This window comes from Scomber scombrus, chromosome 1 (genome assembly GCF_963691925.1).
Source record: "Scomber scombrus chromosome 1, fScoSco1.1, whole genome shotgun sequence".
NCBI classification, from domain to species: Eukaryota; Metazoa; Chordata; class Actinopteri; order Scombriformes; family Scombridae; genus Scomber; species Scomber scombrus.
Genome location: NC_084970.1, coordinates 32169510 through 32189909, shown reverse-complemented (window position 1 = coordinate 32189909; position 20400 = coordinate 32169510). Strand labels below are relative to the sequence as shown.

At 39.7% G+C, this 20400-nt stretch overlaps 1 protein-coding gene across 1 annotated transcript in view; it reads left to right on the top strand.

The window, feature by feature from the left end:
- The window catches only part of LOC133996859 (protein kinase C-binding protein NELL1-like), a 251799-nt gene that overhangs the window by 21402 nt on the left and 209997 nt on the right, over window positions 1-20400 (top strand). The window contains exon 3 of the mRNA XM_062436724.1: window positions 14168-14318. Coding sequence (XP_062292708.1) covers window positions 14168-14318 — 151 coding nt within the window. The remainder of the gene's footprint in view (window positions 1-14167; window positions 14319-20400) is intronic.

Sequence of the window (20400 nt, the reverse complement as noted above, 5' to 3'; positions counted from 1 at the left end):
AGTTTTGCTAATGATAAGTTGAAGATTCAATCGACTGATGGATTAATCGAGTCATTTTTTCAGTTCTAGATCACATTCCTACCTGCCTCCCCTGATAATATGAACCCCGCCTGGATGAAACTTAAGTAACTTTGCTCTGAGCAGGATATGTAGTACCCGCCAGCCTCATGACATCAGTTTATTAACACTAAAGCTTTAACTTTACAGTGCCAAATGACTTAGGGCTTCTAATGTATCATAGTGACAGTACCTCTGGAGAATGGAAACCGCACTGAGCTACGCATCTCTCAAACACACAAGAGGGAGGAAGGCCACAGAGATTTTTCAAGCTCGTGTTATGTTCAGCTCGCATCTCCACGCTCGAGAGAGGATGGTGTTTGTCATGAAGACAGGGGAAACATCTGGAGTGCCATTTGTTTTAATAATTCATTGTTTGTGACTTCATAATCAACCCCCAATGCAGTCAGAGTCACTAAACTCGGTAGCTTCCTCTCTAGACCAAGTCCTATGACAATAATCTGTCGCTGACACATGTTGAGAGTACACATAGAGATATTGCTCTGCAAGCAGCAGCTAGTTTGCATTTCCACTCGTCTGTACTTGATGAGCTGCCTCTTTTCTGCTTTGGCACTGTGTGAATTGATGCATCATTTGCTCAGATAAGAGAGGGAGGGAACAGTTTGGGTTGTTTGTCTTGCCAAGGCTTTCCTTTTTCTAGAGAAGCAATAGTGTGTTTATTCACCGGCAGGGCTGTATTGTTTTCAGAGACTGACACAGCTGGTTGTAGGGTTTATATTTCTTGGGTTCTCTGATGGCAATTTTTTTTTCTCCAAAATTTAATTATAGGATAAACCCCCTGAGATGCACCATCTCGTTTTCGAGGGGTTCCTCAGGCACAAAACATAAAAGTTACAACATTTAAACAAAACAAAATACATTAGTAATAATAATACTAATAAATTAAACAGCACAATGACACAAAACAATCAACATAGTAACATTAACATGGATATACTCATAAGGGATCTCCCACCGTCCCAAACCACACCCGCTACATCTGTTACACGAGTTGTCTGTACAAAGAATAAATGATAAATAAAATAAATTAATAGATTACATAACATTGTCAAAGTACTCAGTCTACCCATAATATAAAATGAGGAAACATACAATCAAAAACAAGAACCAAAACTAAAAAGTATTCTGACTGCACATATCTGACCATCTCTAATTGGCCAATATCAGCTGATAATATAGACTGATCGATATATATCGGTCGGGTTTCAGTACAGACAACAAGCAAAAGTCTAAAGATTATGATAATTCGGTTAGAAGGAAGGCAGCATGGTGGTGCAGTGGTTAGCACTGTCTCCTCCCAGCCTGGGTTCGAACCTGCCGGCTGGAGCCCTTCTGTGTGGAGTTTGCATGTTCTCCTAATGCCTGCGTGGTTTTTCTCTGGGCACCCACAGACCAGAAACATGGAGGTTAGGTTAATTGGTCACTCTAAATTCATTCAAATTAAAATGAAAGATTGTCTGTCTACTCTATGTGAGCCTTGTGATGGACTGGCAACCTATCCAGGCTTCAGCCCCCCTGTGACCCTCTAAGATAAGCAGTATGGAAAATTAATGGAAACAAATGGTTAGAAGGAGGACTGGATTAGACGTTCATCTTCAATAGATATTACAGAAACAACTTTAACAGTTAGTTGATGATTGCAGAAATGTTGCGTGTGTTCTACTTTGATTGATTTACAATATTGAGAAGTTGGGGTGCCACTTTTTTGTACAAAAATCTTTAAAGCAGACGCTCAGACAATTTTCTAGTTTCACGTTAGGATAAATATACCAATACAATGTGCAGCTCTACTGCTTTGCGTCCTTCATGGTGATATGCATTTAATAATATCCTGGCCCAGCAACAAAGTTTTTTTTAAAGCTTTTGTCAAGCACCAAGGTATCATTTAGAGCTCCTCAAACATGTCTGACTACATCCTGTGACAGCAGCTGCTTCACAGTGAAAACTAGCAGCAGTTCCGTGTTTCATGTCTTGTTTTCATCAGATCTGTAGAATTTTTATTTTTTTTTTACCTTACTGTGAAGCAGCTGCAAGATCAGTTTGAATTACAGCATTGATGTATAGCAAAAGAGTCACAAGTTATGAATCTTACTTGTTTTGATGTTATATCCCTTAAAGCAATGTGTTTATTGTGCAAATTCGGTAGTGACACAGATGCAACATGTCCACACACGGTTGTATCGTGTCATATATGGTAATTTTAGGTGATAGCTGGCGTACGACTGAGCTGTGACAGAGATGTTTTCTGGTGGAGAAGCAAGGAGCCCTTGAGAGACCTTTGGCTGTATTATCGCTCCATGTGTCTCCTCCCTGTGTGTCGTGTCCTGATCATATCTCCCAGCTCTGCTCTGCATGCTGCCCACGCTGCACCACTTGTTAGCTCCATCGTCATCTTTTTTTTTTTTCTCACTTCTTTCTCTGACAAAGGATAAAAAAATACAGCATGGCTTCATTCAGAGGTAAACAATGTGGTTTTGACTGTCAGCTTGTGGCTGTGAGAGAATGATTAAGGAGCCTGCCATAAACATGACTGCGTGATGATGAGGTTATTTGCAGATTTGTTGCTTTATTCGACACTTAACGACATGGTAGTTGAAAGCGCTCAGCGGATGATTTATCAAAATATATGCAGAACAGTACCATCGGATCCCAGTCTTATCTTGACATCGTATTTTTTCAAGTATGCAGAGCATGCCTAATTGAGATAAATAGCTGTGTAAGCAGTGCTGATGACAGAATGGAAGCTGTCTGGCTGGCTGGTGAGCTTGCTGGCCGGAGCCGTCCCGATCTCAAATCCAGTGATCGGGCTGTTAGTCAGGCAGAGTGCGGCTGGGAGAGTAAGGAGGTAATTAAGATTGGCTGAGTTGTGATGAGGGGGGGGGGTGGCTTGTGTTCGAGCTCTCCTGGATCTCTACGGGGGCCCCGGCTGTACAGTTGCATGGTCCCTCAGAGTGAGCCACGCTCCCAGAAGTGGGCGTACCGGAGGCCTGACAGATACTGATACAGCACCTCAAAGCTCTCAACGCTCCACTAAATTAGCTCACATCTCAATTCCACCTATTTCCCATGTGTTGGTTTGTGTTCTTTATATATACTGTATATATGTGTGTGTGTGTGTGTGTGTGTGTGTGTGGATTCATGTTCTATGCGTACAGTGTGAGTGGTTTGAAGCACATAGTGCCAGCTGTGGTGTTAAAACCTGCCCACAGCAGAGGAGGATTGTGTAGAGCTGTGGGGGGTGGAGCAGATTATGGAAAGGATCTCAGCCTAGAGAGTTGTTAACAAAACACATGCGCACACACACTGAAAGACACACAAATCCACACAATATGGAAGGAGATTAATGCCCACAGAGACTGTAGTTGAGCAGCATACATTTGAATTTCTTGAGCTTTTATTAAATCTCTGAATTTTAAAAACACATTTTTAAAATAAATGAATTAAACATGTCTTAGAAAGGCACTGTTTAGAATATAATGTGATTATTTTGAATTTGACTTTTTGGGTATATTTTACTTATCATACTTACTAAAATATGTGGCAAGTGACAAGTAAAGATGTATGACTCTATATCCAACAAATATTCATACATTTTCAGTTGCCAGCTCAGTCTGAATAGTCCAGAATATCAGCTTCTGTTAAGATATGGTTTGATGGATAGATATAATGAGTTTACATTTTCTCTTAGTATCCAGTTGTACATCAGACAGGGAAATGCAGAGTGATTTTATACGAGTCTGTCTCACAAATAAGAGTGGCGTTTCCATGGTAATAATCAACAATAATCAACAAAAAATACTGTGGACTGTGGAGTGTGGAGGAAGAAATGAGAAAGAAAATAGTTATGGGAGAGAGTTAGAGACAGCAATGACACCTTGGAGATATATGCAGTTGACTGCAAACAGGTGCAGAAATATCCCTGGCATTGTAAAAACAATGAATCTGATACATGACATGTGAAAGGGTTGTTTGTAATGCCAATCACACTGAGAATTATCACTCAACTCTGTAGCTATATGTACATTTTTTGTTTTGTCGTTCAGCTACTTTAACCTCATTATTTTGTTTAGCCATATGAAGCTGTTTCTAGTAAACAAGATGGTTTTATATAGCTGCTCAACATGAAATGGCAGAAAGTGGAGCATCTAGCAGCAGAACAAACATGCTGCAAAACTACAAGGAGAACGAACATGCGCTGAAACACAACTCTAATGTCGCTTTGTGTCTGCGCGATATGTAAATTGTGTTATGACTAATATTTTAGCCATAACAACTTGATGAGCTGACTGTATATCAAACGTGGTATCAAGGTGTGTTTCTGTGAGTTTGTTTAACATTCACTCTGCCCTCTAGTGATCAAACTTGCTTAACTTTAAAGTGTTGTAGAAACATATCTTTTGGTGGCTCAAGAGTGCCTGGTTCCTTGGCAAACCATGGTTTTTATCCTAACATTGTCTTAATTTACTCGCAACACATGGTCAATTATTTTTTTAATCAATTAATTTATATGTATTTTTGGTAGGTAGGTAGAATTTATATATATTTAGGTCAAACAAAGACTTAACCCTGCAAACCACATCTCAAATACCGTAGTTCCAACATGAAACTCCCCCTAAAACCACACATTTTTCTTTTTATACAGTTCTGTTCTTGATAAGGTTATATAAACATGACTCATTATGCAATTAAAAGGCATATTTAGAGTTTTAGGCTCATTTTTTCACTTTGTACAGATCCAGGTTATTGGTGTCGCCTGCTTCCTGTCTCGACTCGGCAATCGATCTTCTCAACTCTCTCGTGGAAAGAAAGCAAATACATATATTTCCCAAAATGTCAAACTATTCGCTTAAATACAATAATAATTTAGACATTGCATTTTTCAGTTTCAGTTTTTGATTTATCCTATGAAACTGTTTGTTTCTTTCAGCAGCTCAATAGAGCTTGACAAATTTAAATTCATCTAGTTCAAGTACCATTTCTTGTGGCACTAATTTAATTTCATACCACACACTCACACAAATATGCACACATACTTACAGTTCAGCACTGAGTTCACAGCCTTCCTGTGCATGTGTTTGATGTGTGTTAGAGATATAACATGCAAATGCCTGCACCCCTGGAGGAAATCAAAAGGGAAGTTCATTTCTCTAACCAATATCTAATATTCCTCTGGCTGGATTTTTGCATCAGGGCTCAGCATTATTGTTCTTTAAGTGACAGCCGATGACTCTCCCACAGATGGATGAGCTTTATTTCTCCGAGTTTCATCCTTATTTACTGGAATCAAACTGCACTCAGTCTGATGGCTGGTGATGAAGAGCTGTCAGCTCTGTCAGAGGCCACACGAGGTGGGCTCGCCCTAGCAGGATGTTATCTGTGACCTGTGTCATTAGATAGGTGACACTTCACATCACACCAACCAGAGAGAATTTACAGGGTTTTTTACTGCTTACAGTCAGGTTATCTACTCGCAAAGGGAAGGAAAGCTTGAACCGAATCATCAATGTTTCATCAATTCAGATTTATGAATTTTTCAGCAGCCAAGGAGCTCTTCAAATGCAAGCCAAGTCAACTTAGGAGAGGCTTGCTGAGAGCTCGGCTGTGTTTGTAGGCAGCTTGACATGCACTCACAGCCTCCTTCATGGACATCAAACTCTGCTCCTCCTTTGTTTTTTGTAAGAACGGTGTACACTTTCTTTGCCCTTTTCACAACATTATTAAATATGCCTTGCCATTTTGCTGTAACTACACAGAACTTATTCAGTAAGTTATTTGGGTTTTTTCTGTTTGCTGCTTTTTTCCTCATTTTGCTTTTGATGGTAAACTGAATTTGCAGCATCTCTGCTTCAGTTGTAGTCAAGGTGAAGTGCCATCAGTGGTTGCTGTTAACATAGTGTTTTGCTTTTAAACACTTTTTACCTTGCATCCTCAAAACTTTTCTTTTGAGTTTGTTTGTTTGGTTTTATCACAGGACTCCATATCCTGCTTCAGTCCTTTTATTTTCAATTCCAGCCAAGTCTCTGCTATGTAGTCCAGCCTCTCTGCTTTTTACTCTCCACTGCAGACCTGCCTTGAGCAGCCGAAAGCAGGCTAGCTCCTCAGGGACAGTCTGCTGTGTACTGGATGGATGACTGGTTGGCTAGCTCCATGTGTGGATGTACAGATGACTAGAGGGCTGGAAGTGTGGAAATGAAGATGACTGGCTTCTTGCAGGATCTGAAAGAAAGAAAGATGGAAAGAAAGAAATGGCCATGACTATTTATAACATGCCAGAGAAATTATAAAAGATCTGTAAATATATGTTTTAGGCCTGTGTATGTTCCAGTTGAGTCAGTTATTCACGCAGTATTGCTAGAGGATGTAATTGGGGGAAGTATTTTGAGGTTTTATACATTTATTTGTGTCATAATTTGGTGTTTATACAGAGTAAGACGTATATAATATAATAACAGAGTTGATAGAAGACACATTTTTATCATTAATGTCATAGTTGCCACTTACCTTAGCCCACTGAGCTACCAGAATTCCCTAAATATAAACCTACAGATGAGACTACAAGCAAATTCTCAGCCTGAGGCAGTGGAAGAAAAGTCTAGCTCTCACATTGATCAGAACAAAATGCTGACTAACACAGAATGCTGAAGCAACCAACATATAAGAAAAATATATCTTAGCATATTAAGATAGACTGCCCCCGTTTTAGGAGTGATAAATAATGTACATTTAATATTGCTTGCCAAGATTCAAAGCAAACCTATTATTTCATGTTTCAGTATGTCAGTTAGATCAGGTTTATAGGTAGCCTGGTTTTTTTTATTTGGACATCTTTTTTTGTGTGTGTTAATTTACTCCACCACCACGACACAAACACACACATACACACACACAACATTGGATAGTGCTATCCAGTTAGCTATCAAAATAACAAACTGTGGAGTTTATTGATAATAAAAAATCAACCCAGTAATGAATTATATGGGTTACGTTGCTTAGCTATGTCCTTAATAGTAGAAACTGTGTGGCACAACAGCCTTCATTTGGCATATCTAAGGTACTGGGCATCAGACTGACTCGAAAGACCTGCAAGAATCGACTCTAATGATCCACAGCTGGCTGTGCTGCTAACCGGAATCCGCACCTGAGCCAAACCTGGCAGCCAAAAATGGGCCAGTGCCTCTGACCACAACTGAGGGTGCTGACATTCACCCAAAATCGGTCAGTCTTGGTTGTTTACTTGTGATACATTGTTTGGATTTAACATCTGATCTGAATGTAATGATCTGAGGATCTTTGGACCCTCGAAGTAAAAGGATCTCTATAAAATCTGCAACATCAGCAACGCCTTCCCCAGTGAAAGAACACAGCTGGAAAGTTATTATGGTCAGTGAAAAGCTTTTTTTTGTCCTGTGTTGTCATCTGCCAAGTAGTTATCACTCCAGTCTTTATGGGTATAGTTAATTGGCTACAGCTGATGCCAGGAAACTTTGATCTATTATTCTTCTCTTCTTGTACCTTTAATGTTGTTGCTCGCTGTTAGCAGATCCCAGCAGCCTCTGAGCAGCTGCCAGTGATGGTGAATGCATTGCTGTGGGACTATAAACATGTGACTCCTGTCCAACAGAGACAGCGAGACCGGCTGTACAGTGGAGATGCTCTTTCATCTCACACTTGAAGATAGAGTGTTAGGGTTTCTCTGTAAGTGCATTTACCATTCACTGTGTACGAATTAAGGTTATTCGGTCTATATTTACTGATTTAGAGGTTTTGGATAATTATGGCTGAAGCTTTGTCATGAGTTGTTAATTTAATCCAGCCCTGGAAATCTCAAGTGGGGTGTCAAAGATGACAGGATTTGCTGCTCTCCGCTGTTTTACATATTTATAAATACATATGTTTGTTTTTTGACTTTTACTCAGACAAAACAAATAATTTGAAGATGTAACTTTGGACTATTATCTGACATTTTACACATTAAACCATTAGTCGAAATGACAATCAACCGATAAATCATACATGAGAAAATAATTGTTAGTTGCAGCTCTCACAATTTTCTCTGTCTTTCAGCCCATCAATGTCAACATTTTAAGAGCTTGTCCCGGCTGGATTTATTCTCAAAAATTTAGCTTAGCTGCTTAGACACTATTTTCATCTTCTATCCTTCTGTGTGCTGCACTTGATGATGGCTGGCAATAAAACTCCACTGACTGCATTGCACAGTGTGTCTTTTAACAATGGGTAAAGTAGCCGTGATGATTGATCCTGGTGAATGTGATGAAATTGCTGCTTATCTGGAGAGTCGGCATACATCAAGACGCTGTCAGTGTTGAAGGTTTTACATAAACTAAGCACAGGTCTTTTGAAAAGCAAATCACATAGAAAGTGTATAGGGGCAAACTTTAAAGAACACTTTCAGAGCTGAAGTTAGTCACTTTGGAGAAGGTATAGCTCAACTAAGAAGCAACACTTTATTGTAACTGCAGTCTAAAACAAAGGGTCTTATCTCAGTTTTTTCATTACAAACATGTGAATGAACAGGTTAATTCATCAAGTGCAGGTGTTTGCCCACACATAACTTGAATGCCCATAATCTTTTCCCCAGAAAGCAGATTTACATGAATCACACAGATGCCATGTTTACTATTCACTTCTACAAACGGAGACGACTATGTAGCCCTTTGAATTGATAATTGTGAATGTGATCATGACTGAAGCTATTGAAATAGAGAAGTGTAGATTATTTATAGCCGCCTTGTCTGACATCACTGAATCCTTTATTAAAAGCCAGCTAGTATAGCATTCAATATACATGTAAGCACTGCACATAGAAACAAACAATGTAGGAGGCTATGTAGCCTCCTTGTGTCCTGGTGAGGGAGGGCTCTCAGGCATTTCCCTGCCAGCTGCCGTCCTGCTGGACACTGGCCCTCTAGAAAACTCTGCCCTGATCTACTTTGTGCCCTTGGCAAAACTTGAGCATACAGTAATGTGCTTATCTGGCTGTGACACTGTGACATGAGTTTTCCATATCAGGCCAGACAGAAGTCCACACAGACTTCACTGGCTGTGTCTTTGGTGAGCGAAGTCTCTCCGGACTGCGGCTGAGTTCCTCTTCCTCACTTCCAGTTAAAGAGGCCATCTGTAAGACTTAGCCGAGCTGGGGGAGGAACCGCCAGGCTCCTGATTAAAGTGATGAGCTGTAAAATCGAGAAGGGGGGGGGGGGGGGGTGACAGCTGGCTGCTGCCTGCTACACTGAGCTTCATCTTCCTGCTCTACCTGTTCCCACCTCTCACTGTTAATGGGTTTGTTTATGTCTAAATGCCTGAGACCTCTGTACAGTGAAGACTGTGAAGTTGTCTGCTTTGGTTTTGCTCCAACCGCACTGATCCATCATTATTAGTAGATTGTTGGTCGTTGTTTCCACTGGGCAGTTACATGTAAGTGTGATGTTGGCATGGTGTGTGCGTGTTAAATGTAGTGATGTAAACTTTGTGTCTATGAGTTCTTTATCAAACTCTGTGCATATTTTTCATAATTAAAAGAGAGTTTATAAAAAGTGCAGTTTAAGAATGTAGACTGCACTGTACTTTCCCATCTTGTAATTTTAATGACAAGAACAGTTTCAAAAGATCAATCAGAATTCAGTAGCAAATCTGGGCCATAACTGACTTTGATTGACAGATGCATGCTCAATTTAAATGCATTAGTGAAAGAGGATGTCGGGGCTTGAAGGGTTGATTTGACAACTCAGACAGCCGTTTGTGACATCGGCCAATTTAAATTAGGTGACCCTGCACACCATAAAAAGCCCAATTCAAGAGAGTCATCATATCTTATTTAAGGATGATTTAATCCTATTTTCTTGTCCAATTAAATTCTCCTTGCAAGCATCATTTGCATTAGCTTATTAAATTTGTTTCATGGCAACGGCTTGACTTTCCTTAGATATTCAGTCTATTTTTTGGCGGGGGGGGGGGGGGGGGGGGGGAGAGAGTGGATGGCTAGGTTCTCACATTCACATCCCAAATGAATCAAAGAAAACTAAATTATTTATTCATTTAAATCATCAGACCAATCTTCAAACTACACAACACTCTCAACTCTAAAAATAGACCATGGCTGCTCTGTGTATATCTTTAGGATCATTTTCCTGTTGCATTACTCTAAAAATAGGGGGATATACAGTTTTTATGTTCCCTCTAAAGGTGCTATGAGCTCTACATTATTAGATAGATATAAAATAAATGTTTTCATTATGTAAAAGTAAGTTTGAAGCTTTAGTTCAAGATCACTCAAACTGACCTTCTTTTTCATGACTTAACAGAAACAAGGGTGTTTGCTTGTTTCTCCCCAACAATTCTATCAGACAGAGAGACGGTGCTCAACACAAAACACACAGCATAGATCGATGAAAGATGTCTATGTTAAATATAGTCAAAGTTCCAAAACTTGATGTAAACATATGTAAAAGTGTTTGGATGCTCTGTTTGCAAAGTTACCTCTGCTTCCCCATATAGGGCTGGGCAATAGGACCTACATCTCATATCCAGATATAGGTCATTTCATATCCTGAAAATGATGCCTATCCCAATATAGCACATATGAATTCACTGAATGAATTATTGGCCCTTGCCCCCCGCCCACCTGTTTTCTGTCTGTTCTTTGAGTGGATTCAATTAAATGATTCTTCTTGGTTTTTGTACTCTGGTAGCTTTTATTACACTCATAGTAATGTAACATAATGTCACCTCGAGTCCTTCACCTGATTCACTGTCTCTGCTGTGTGTGTGTGTGTGTGTGTGTGTGTGTGTGTGTGCAGCACATATACCGGAGAGCTCAGCTCCACCACTGGGGGACCATAAAGCTCTTTTATACAGAAATCCCACATTATAGCCGTAAAGAAGATCTGTCATTAAGCCGCCTTTGCTTTTCTACCCTGAACCAACCAAAACCAGCATAATGCCGCTCTCGTGTGTGCTTTTACACAGTACACTGGCAATCCAAAATCAGAGGCTTGATGTGCAAAGCCAAATTCAGACCAAATAAGGCAGTGTGAGGAGCACTGTATAGGGGTTGAGTGGAGGTGTGTGGGGATGTTTAGTGGTGCTGTAGAACGTAACAGCTGAAACGATCAAAAAGTAACATTATATTGATCTGATTCATCGGGTTTCTTGCTGCCAGCGCTGCCTTTCTTCATTCATTCTCTAGGTGGCCCGACCACAGCTGCAACCAACAGTGTCAGCTTCCTGTCTCGCCATGCCATTGTCGATCCAGCTCTGTGACTACCTCTGTAGCTGGCTTATTGGTGGATAAACTCTTTTATAGAGAACAGCGAGGGGGGGAATAAAGACGCATCATTCCCCCCTTGAACAGGCTTTCTTGAGACCAGAGGAGAGTAGCGAGACCATAAATGATAGCAAATACAGCAGAGACTCTCACTGACAGCTGAAATTAAACAAGTGCACATACATTTGGTAAATAAAATAAATAAAGTCTGTCTCTACTGTTTTGCTGTGTTGTCACTGTCTTGCTGCTTCTCTCCTCTTCTCTGGTCTTTCTCAGCAGGAGCGAGGCTGAGCCCTCCATGCATGCAGCAGTGGTTGAAAATTGATGACAACTAAACTTGTTATGAAGAAGAGTAACATAACAATGTAATCTGCATAAATTATGAAAACTGCCGTAAAGATTGCAATCTGCATCACAACCATATAAATGATAGAGCAAAATATGAAACGATAGATGTTTTTCTCTCGTCACAATATCACAAAGCCCTACTTCCCCATCTAACTGACATCAGGTCGTGTAAGCATGCTCACAAATGGATGTCAGCTGGTAGCCTTTGTTGCTAAGGTTGTTGCTAAGGTTCTTCCACAGGTTATATATATTGTCTTCTCACATGTTTCGGATCAGATTTGGGCTTGAACATGTACAGATGTGTTTTTGAGAAGTTTATATCTCAAGTAAAGAATGGGGAAAAACAACCAAAAACCCGACCACTACTGTTTGTTTATCTAGTCTCCATAGCTGGTGTCTGCGCAGGTTCAGCTTCTGGAAGTTAACTAATCAGAATAGAGTGGGCTCATAAGGGGAGGGGGCTTTAAGTGATAGAGGCTGAACTGAAGGGGCTATGAGGGGCCAGTATGAAGTAAATAAGGAGATTTTATTAATTGTAAATCAAGATAGTCCAGTAGAGCCTCAGAAAATGTGCATGTTACGTTAACTTTTAAACAACCTACAGTTTGTTTACTTTTTCTTTAAAAGTGACCTCTGGTGGTCTTTTGAATAATGATCTTCACTCGCAGAAGGGAAATCAGGAGGGGCCCAATTTTAATATGCCATAAAACCTGTCAGGGAGGAGGTCACAGTGTACAGTTGGGTGTCTGACTTTGATATCCTTCTACATTCAGTGTTTATTTTTTTCTAACTATGACCACAGCAGCTTAAAATTAAGCAAACCTTAACCATAGCAGTGGCACTGACAGATTACTTAGTATTTTGTCTTTTAAAATTGATGACTTGTATTTTAATGTTGTTACACATAAAGAGAAACTCTGGTTTTGATTCTCAGCATCTGATCCAAATGAAACATTGATCTTACAGACCTGGCTTTACTTTTTGGGGGGAATTAAACTTTTTGGACGAGTTTTGCAGTTAATCACTGTAGATGAAGTACAGTTCAACTCCCATATCCATTTGCTGCTAAGCTCTGTATGCACAGGAATAACTGTCTGTCTGTATTTGCTGCCTTTTTTTTCAAGCAGGACTCATTACTACAATTTGTTGGTATAGATAACAGTGGTGAAAAGTGTGAACTTGACTACATTAAGCAATTACATGAATAGTGACAACTGCAGTTTAATGGGATCTCAGTGGCTTATTAGAAAGTAGAAAATGCTTCTCAGGGATGGTTTTGTTTGTTTATCACAATTACATTTTTTTGGAGATAATGCAGAATTTGTTGACCTTTAAAATGCAACGAACAGCTCAGTCTTTTACTTGTCAGGAAAAGATATACAAAGAGAAACTGGTTTGAAATGTGACAGTACTTTCACATCATGAAAACAGGTTTGAAGATGTGCAGATTTGAAAGGGGATCTAATGATAGGCTCTGGATGGGGAGCCGGCATGTTAGAGAAGGGCCAGGGGACGTGGTACTCCTGTGACAGTGGGGAGGCTGAGTGTGAGGGCAGACGGGCCACTGTCACCCTGGGGAGATTTAAAAGCCCAGCGCTGAGACAACCACAGGGTCCTCTTAACTGGCCTGTCTGTCATGTAAAACTGAGAGGATGGAACCACACAAGCCTCTCACTCAGACTACTTGCAAATACTGCAACTGTGAGTGTCAGGACAGACTCTTAAGAGTCCACAACCACACTCTCAATGACAAAGCTAGAATCAATCAGTTGACTGTTGACGGTTATGGCAATGGCATATATCAGAGGGAAGGTCACCGCACACCAAGCAATGATGATTTACCACACTAAACAAAGCAATGAGGTATTATTACCAATAATACTAGTGCACTCAATGTGTTATTGTTTCTATTATTATTATTGTTTTACCTCCAAATCAAGTGGTTTAGATAATCTGGGTAAATGATTTGCTTGTTCACAACCTGTCTGATCATCTGTGTTGTCATAGCTGATAGAAATGATCCAAAACTATGAAAATAAGACTGAAGGTGGAATAAAACAGACACATCCTTTCAAGAGATGAGCATAAAAAAGGTGTGCAAGAGTTGTGTCCAGAAGAAGCTCGATTTACAAGGCTAAAATCTGCTGATCTTTCTGTCCTCAAAAATATATAAAGCTATGTACATAAAACACACGTGAAGTTTACTGTCTCAACATTAATGAAATGCTCCTATTTGGTGTATGAAACCTGTTTTTTTCCCACACAGGCTGCCAGATAGACAGAAAAGTTTGAGATACATTTTCAAAGTGTAAAGGTGTTACTTTGTGTTTCACCATATGTTTTTGCTCATATTTTTGGAATGCGGTCATAAAGGTTGCACATCACCTGTTTAAAAAAAGGAAAAAAAAGTTTCTATACAACCTAATGATTTCTCTCCATTTTACTCTATTCCCTCAGATGTTGGGAGAGCAGTTCACACCCCGGCACACATCACAGAAAAAGTGGTGCAGCTGTTCAGGAGTAAAAGTGAGTTTACGTTCTTGGCCTCCATCCAGCAGAAGTCCTCCACATCAGGAGTCATATTCTCCATCCACGAGTCAGAACACAGGTAATCCATCTGTAATCCACTTCATCTTGGCCTGCAGCTCCCTTTTAAGCACAATTTTACCTCCATGGATTACAGAGCTCCCTCGTTTTTTAAATTAAACCCAGGCGTGAATTCTCATCTTACTCATGGCTGTTTGCACATGGCTGTTGTTGAGGTGTAGTAAAGTAAAGATTAGTGTGAAATTACTGCAATGCCACTGTAAATCGGCAGGTGGTGGGATGCCAAGTCCATGACTGGAATAATGCAGCATTTCCAGAACTATGAGAATGTTTCAGCCAGACAAACAGACAACCTCCCATTTATTTAAAAATTAACAATAACAAGCATGCTGATAAGGTTTAGCTTGAATGCTGCATAACCAGACATACTATTTACATACATGGCACTGATAATGGCAACATACTGTATGTAACTGCATTTTCATGAACTACCAAGTACAGAACAGGTACACATCTTCTGAGTTGTTATTTTAACATTATGAATCTCTTCTTGGCTGTTTCAAGGAGCCTTGTTGAATGTGTTGCAAGGCATTGAATGCTGCTGCAGAATGTGATGGCTGTAGGACATCTGTGAGTGGCAGCGGCAAGCTCACCCCCCCAACCTCTTGAGAAACAGTACAACTGTGAATTGTTTTTAAAGGGCAGGCACCATTGATTTTTTTTTCCTCCACCCCTGGAAGGTAAAAGCCTTCAGTTCTGTAAAACACGCAGGGAAAATGAGCATGCGAGTGAGTGTGTATATGTGTGTGCTAGAAGACAAAGGCAAAATCATACACAATGGGAGAGAGAAGTAGAAGGAAAGCCAGTCCTTTAAAATGTAGGAAAATAAGCACTCTGCACTGAAGAATAGCTGCAGGTTTGATAAACGTACAGTAGCTTCTTGTCACCGAGAAAAAAAAGTGACGTTATGTTAAGCTAAAGCTATAGTACTTCAAAAAAAAAAAATGATATTACATCACAGCTACTTCATGAAAATATGATAGTTTATTGCACATCACTTTATTATAAGCACGAATAAGAACATTAAAGCGTACAGGTCCTTCATTGGTGTGCTGCACAGATTGTTATTGAAACATGTAACATTCAATTTAGATGAATAAAAGGAAAATTGATTTCATGGGGTAGAGCAGGTGAAAACTGCCGTCTTTTAAAAGCAGACAAAATTTAGTTCTGTAAAATTAATTTATAGCATCTTAGATCTTTGATTAGATTACAACCTTTATTTTAATGGTAGCAAGTGATCTATGACAGATTTCTTGGCAAAAGTGCTCAAGAAGTGAAAATCTTTGCATAAATGAGAGTGAGGGTTAACAGTTGCCACCACAGTCTTGTTTACTTGCACGTACAACCTGCAGTCACCCATAAAAGAGTTGAAATTAGCTAAAATATGAAATACTGCTCACATGTTAATGAAATAATAAACCAATACTGCAATGCAGAATTGCAACATATAGCACATCATGACAATGACTACAGGTTTTCTGCATCATCAGGTGTTTCACTTACAGATATAATAATTCTACCCATTTTGCAAGAGTGCCCTAGCCAAGGGAGGGAGCATCATAAAATTTAAGACGACATAAAAACAAGTAATACAGTCAGACCTCTCATTAGTCAATATGAAATAATAAAATGAGAAAAAAGAGAAAAAATACAACCTTAATACCAGAATTGGACTGAGAAACAGCAGCAAATTGAGGCATTAAAAACCTCCTAGGAACCCCACTGACATTGGAAGATTAATGATGATGTACAGAGTTCCTGCAGTGAAGCTGTAAACCTGCCCAGAGAAACCAGTGACTGTAATTTTAACTCATTTGGTTTCAAGATTCAAAGTATATAGAGCAGCATGCATAAAAACAGTTTTACCAAACCCTGTTGAAATCTCAGGTACAGTCAGCACAACAAAAATCTATGTGAGCAAAAAATCACAAGTTTCTTTTTCATGTACTCAAATAGATATGCTGGCTTTATAAATAAAACAATGCCAATGGAGGAGTCTTTGAGAATACAATGAGGGCCAACCAACCCAAGCATAAAGTGTGTGGTGGAGGAGTAAGAGCCTTACAGTTGGTAATGAATCTCAGAGCTTCATGATATAGAGTCCAGAGAATGTAACTTTGACTTTTGATGTTTACATTTCAGAACATTGGGCTGAAGATATGTGCTTTTACTTCTGTTAAGTTTTTCACTTTCAAAACATTTGGCAGTGCTACTTTTATGTAGTTAAATAATCTGACGCTTCTTTGTGTGTATGTGTGTATGTGCATGTCGGTCCAATCGCCTTTTTACTAGGTGGGTAGTTCCGGTCCTCTGAAATGAGGCCAACGCGGAAGTAATTTAAAACTGCATTCTATCAAAAGGCCACCAGGGGGCGACCGTTTTGATGTCAAAAGGACTTGCGTCTCTATACAAGTCAATGGAGAATTCACCAACTACGCACTTGATTTCTAACCTCAGGAAACGTTTTTCAAAATGTGTTTATGGTCTCAATCGCTAGTTTAAAGCCTTCTTCAATGCAGTATGATGTTCATTTGTGAAATTTTGGCCTCCCTGATTTTATATTTGACGATAAAGCAGGGTATGCATTAGGGCGTGGCTACGTCCTGATTGACAGGTTGATTGGTTCACAGGTTCAGGAGGGCGCCTCATGCTCCTCCTGATGCCCATATAAGTAGAATCCTTGTTTTTATTTTTCCCTGCATGCACCTGAAATTTTCAAGATGGCGCTGCTCAGATCCGATACTATTGGCCTTCGAGCAGCAGTCCGCAAACCAATGGGTGACGTCACAGATGTTACGTCCATTTCTTCTATACAGTTTATGCTTTGTACAAGAGCCTACTGTATATATGAAGGTGTTACTGCACAGTTGGGCATGGCTATGCTGCTTTTAAGGTGACCCTGGGAGTAGCCTTTTTGTCCCCTTCTTTTCTTTCTGCCTCTCTCTCTCTCTCTCCATCAGTCTCTCAAATTCACACATCACCTGCAGGCATAATTGTCGCGCAGTGGGCTGGCCAAACAACAGCGAGGCTAAATGGAGCCAGCTGACTGTACTGTCCTACTCCTTCAGGCACAATGACATGCACCATGCAGCATATGCAGCTCAGAGGAGTGCTTGGAATAAGCAAATGTTGCATTAAAGGCAGTCAGTCATGCTCAAACACACCCAGTTGTCAAACATACTGATTCCCGAGCCAGTCTATGATATTTATATTTTTCACAAACAAGTGGAGAGGGTGGGATTGCTGCCTTTTTAAAGGGTCAATCCACACAAAATATAAAGATGTATTTTTGCACTTAGTCTTAATACTACAGTATGTAGCTGTACAGAAAGTTTAGAGCAACAAAGCTTTCAACACAAATAACATTGTCTTCCAAAATGAAATGTTTCTTTTTTGTAGTCTGGGTTAACGGACTCATGTAAGATTTGCATATAAACAGAGTGATATTCTGACATTTATTTCTGTCTGTTTTTTGCTATTTCTCAAGACCTTTCATTGTCCTTTAAATATTGATAGTAGGATGAAAAACTAGCCTAGCCTAGCCTCGGCCCAGCAGGCTGAAGTTATTTTGAGACGAGCTGTTGTGTGAGTCAGACCGCCACACAGAGAGCATAATTAAATTTGGAGAGATAGACAGAGCCTTGACTGGCTCTGTGCAGACACATGCTCCATTGTGACCAATGATTTGTTCTGAACCTCTGAATCATCTCTGAAGGCCCTATTAGAGACCTCAGCTGATGCCCATTATTTCCCATAATAACACAGCTCCTTCCTTTCTGCCAGGCTAATGGACAACTAGCTCTACCACTCATTCCTCTCTGACCTTTCTTCACTTCTTCATCTCTTTCTCGGCACAATCAAACCATCTTCTCTTCCCTCCCACCTCCTCTGCCAGCTCCACTTTCCCAATATGATAATATACATGTCTCCTCCTTCCTCTCATCCTCCGCTCTGCTCATCCTCAAAGTGAAAACGTCTTTTGAATGCAAGCGTTTCTCGGCAGCAGCTGCAAAAGCAGGAGAAGCTTTTTTTTCCTTTCTTCCACTTCTCATGCCCGGCACTGGGGAATGGGAAGGAATGTTTATTACTGCTCCACTAGGCTGAATAGAACAAAAGGAGCCTATATATGCCTAGCCAGCAGTTTTCTGGGTCCCAGTAAAGCTCTCATTGTCAGCGAGTGACGGTAGCTCTATGATGAACTAACTCAAATCCCGGTCTCTCCACTGCTCTTCCCACCTGAGCACTCAAACACTATAAAGGTGCTCAGCCAGCTCCTCCAGCTGCTCTGTTCCTCTTGCCTGCCCTTTGTCACTCAGCAGGTCTGTTTCTCCCTCCATGTTTCAGTTCATAAGCGCTTACAGGTTCCTGTCTTTTTAAGGAAACGTGCTGAGTTGAAGTCAGTGTGTGGCGGGAGTTGAAAATACACGGTGAGATGTAAGTGAGAGACTTGTTAAAGCAGACTTTTATGGTAAAACTTTGTAAATGTTAGTAAGCATTGGGGAGGTTGGACAGTGTAAATATTTATCCCAAAGCACAATTATTCTTATATGAACATTTAGATGGACGAAATTCCGTCAAAAGTTACCACTCACTAAGCTTAGAGCCACATGCCATGAAAATTTTGGCTTTGACAGCTAAATCAATAAGTTCAGCCGTCCGAATTGGCCTTTTATGAAATACTTATAACCAACCCTGATCCATGACTGTCATAAAAAAACATTTCAATCACCCAGACATTCATAAAAAATCATCACAAAAATAAAATTACAAACATATTGGAGCGGAGGCAGTCTTTTAATTTTTTAGAAGGTATTTCAGATGGATGTATAGCAGAAAAAACAGGATTTACTCCAATTGAAAGATGGTGATTTTCATTAAAGTCAACACAAACCATCAAGGATTGCACTTGCTGACTGTAGATTGTACTGTAGTAGAAATCATCCCCTTTCCATTGGAGTGAGTCATGTTTTTTGTGTTGCTATACACCCACCTGAAATTTGTTTTTCAGCTTGATATTGCTGATTGCCATCCCTCTTGTTTTGTGTGTTCAACATTCTCCCTATCATCAATCTATCATCAGTTTTGTTAGTTCCTAGGAGACTGAAATGTTCAGGTAGGTAGGTTCAATCTGACTTGAGCTTTTTTACAAGCTCTTTTGGCACCCATTGCGCATTGCAGCATTTTCCCACTTCATGTCAGATCCTCTAATTCACTTATTTAAAAGTGAAATTTAAGGTGAATATAGCCACAACCTGCGATTCCAGGGTTCAAGCCAACACAGACCTTTAGAAATTGAAAGCTTCAACAGTTAAATTAAAAATATCTACCAAGTTTTTCGATTTCACGGCCAAATTTGTGTCAGGTGCATGTACGTATTTGAAACTGGTGGTGCCCCCTATTGAGTGATTTTAAAATAATTTTACACACATGGTTTTACGTTGTTATGAAACATATCCTGCTAGTTTTGTTATAACTGGACAAACTATTTTTGATGTATAGTCTGATTTGTCTTATGCCATGGCCATTTTTTGCCACCTATTGGTCGATTTGAATGAAACTTTCAGGGTGTGTTTCAGGTACTTATGTGGGATATTAAGTTGTGTGAGGATCAGCCAAGCGATTATTGACTTTGGTCTATTTATGTGTTAAGCCAAGCCCTTTTAAAGTTCATTGGACAGTATCTCAAACTAAATTAGATATCAACAAGCTTAATGCAACTTTTGATAAGCTTGGTCAAATAATCATCCAAATTTAGTACCATAGCAATCAGACCTATGATTTAGGAAAAATGCGCTTTTCTAAAAAAAAAAAAAAAATGGTGGAGTAATCTGTTACTAATCTATTGTTGTAAGAGACCTTTTCTGCACTGAGAAAATGAGAGCCTATCCTGTAATCTGATAAATTAACAGACATCTGATTTTATACTGTATAAAACAGACTTGAAAAACAGGTGATGTGACATACTTATAAGAAGCAGTATGATCATCTGCCAACTTTGTAATTGGTGGTTTTTGGTTTGTTTATCATCTGCTGGCAGAGGATCTGAAAATTATTTTAAAGGAAAAAAAATAAGTTGGTGA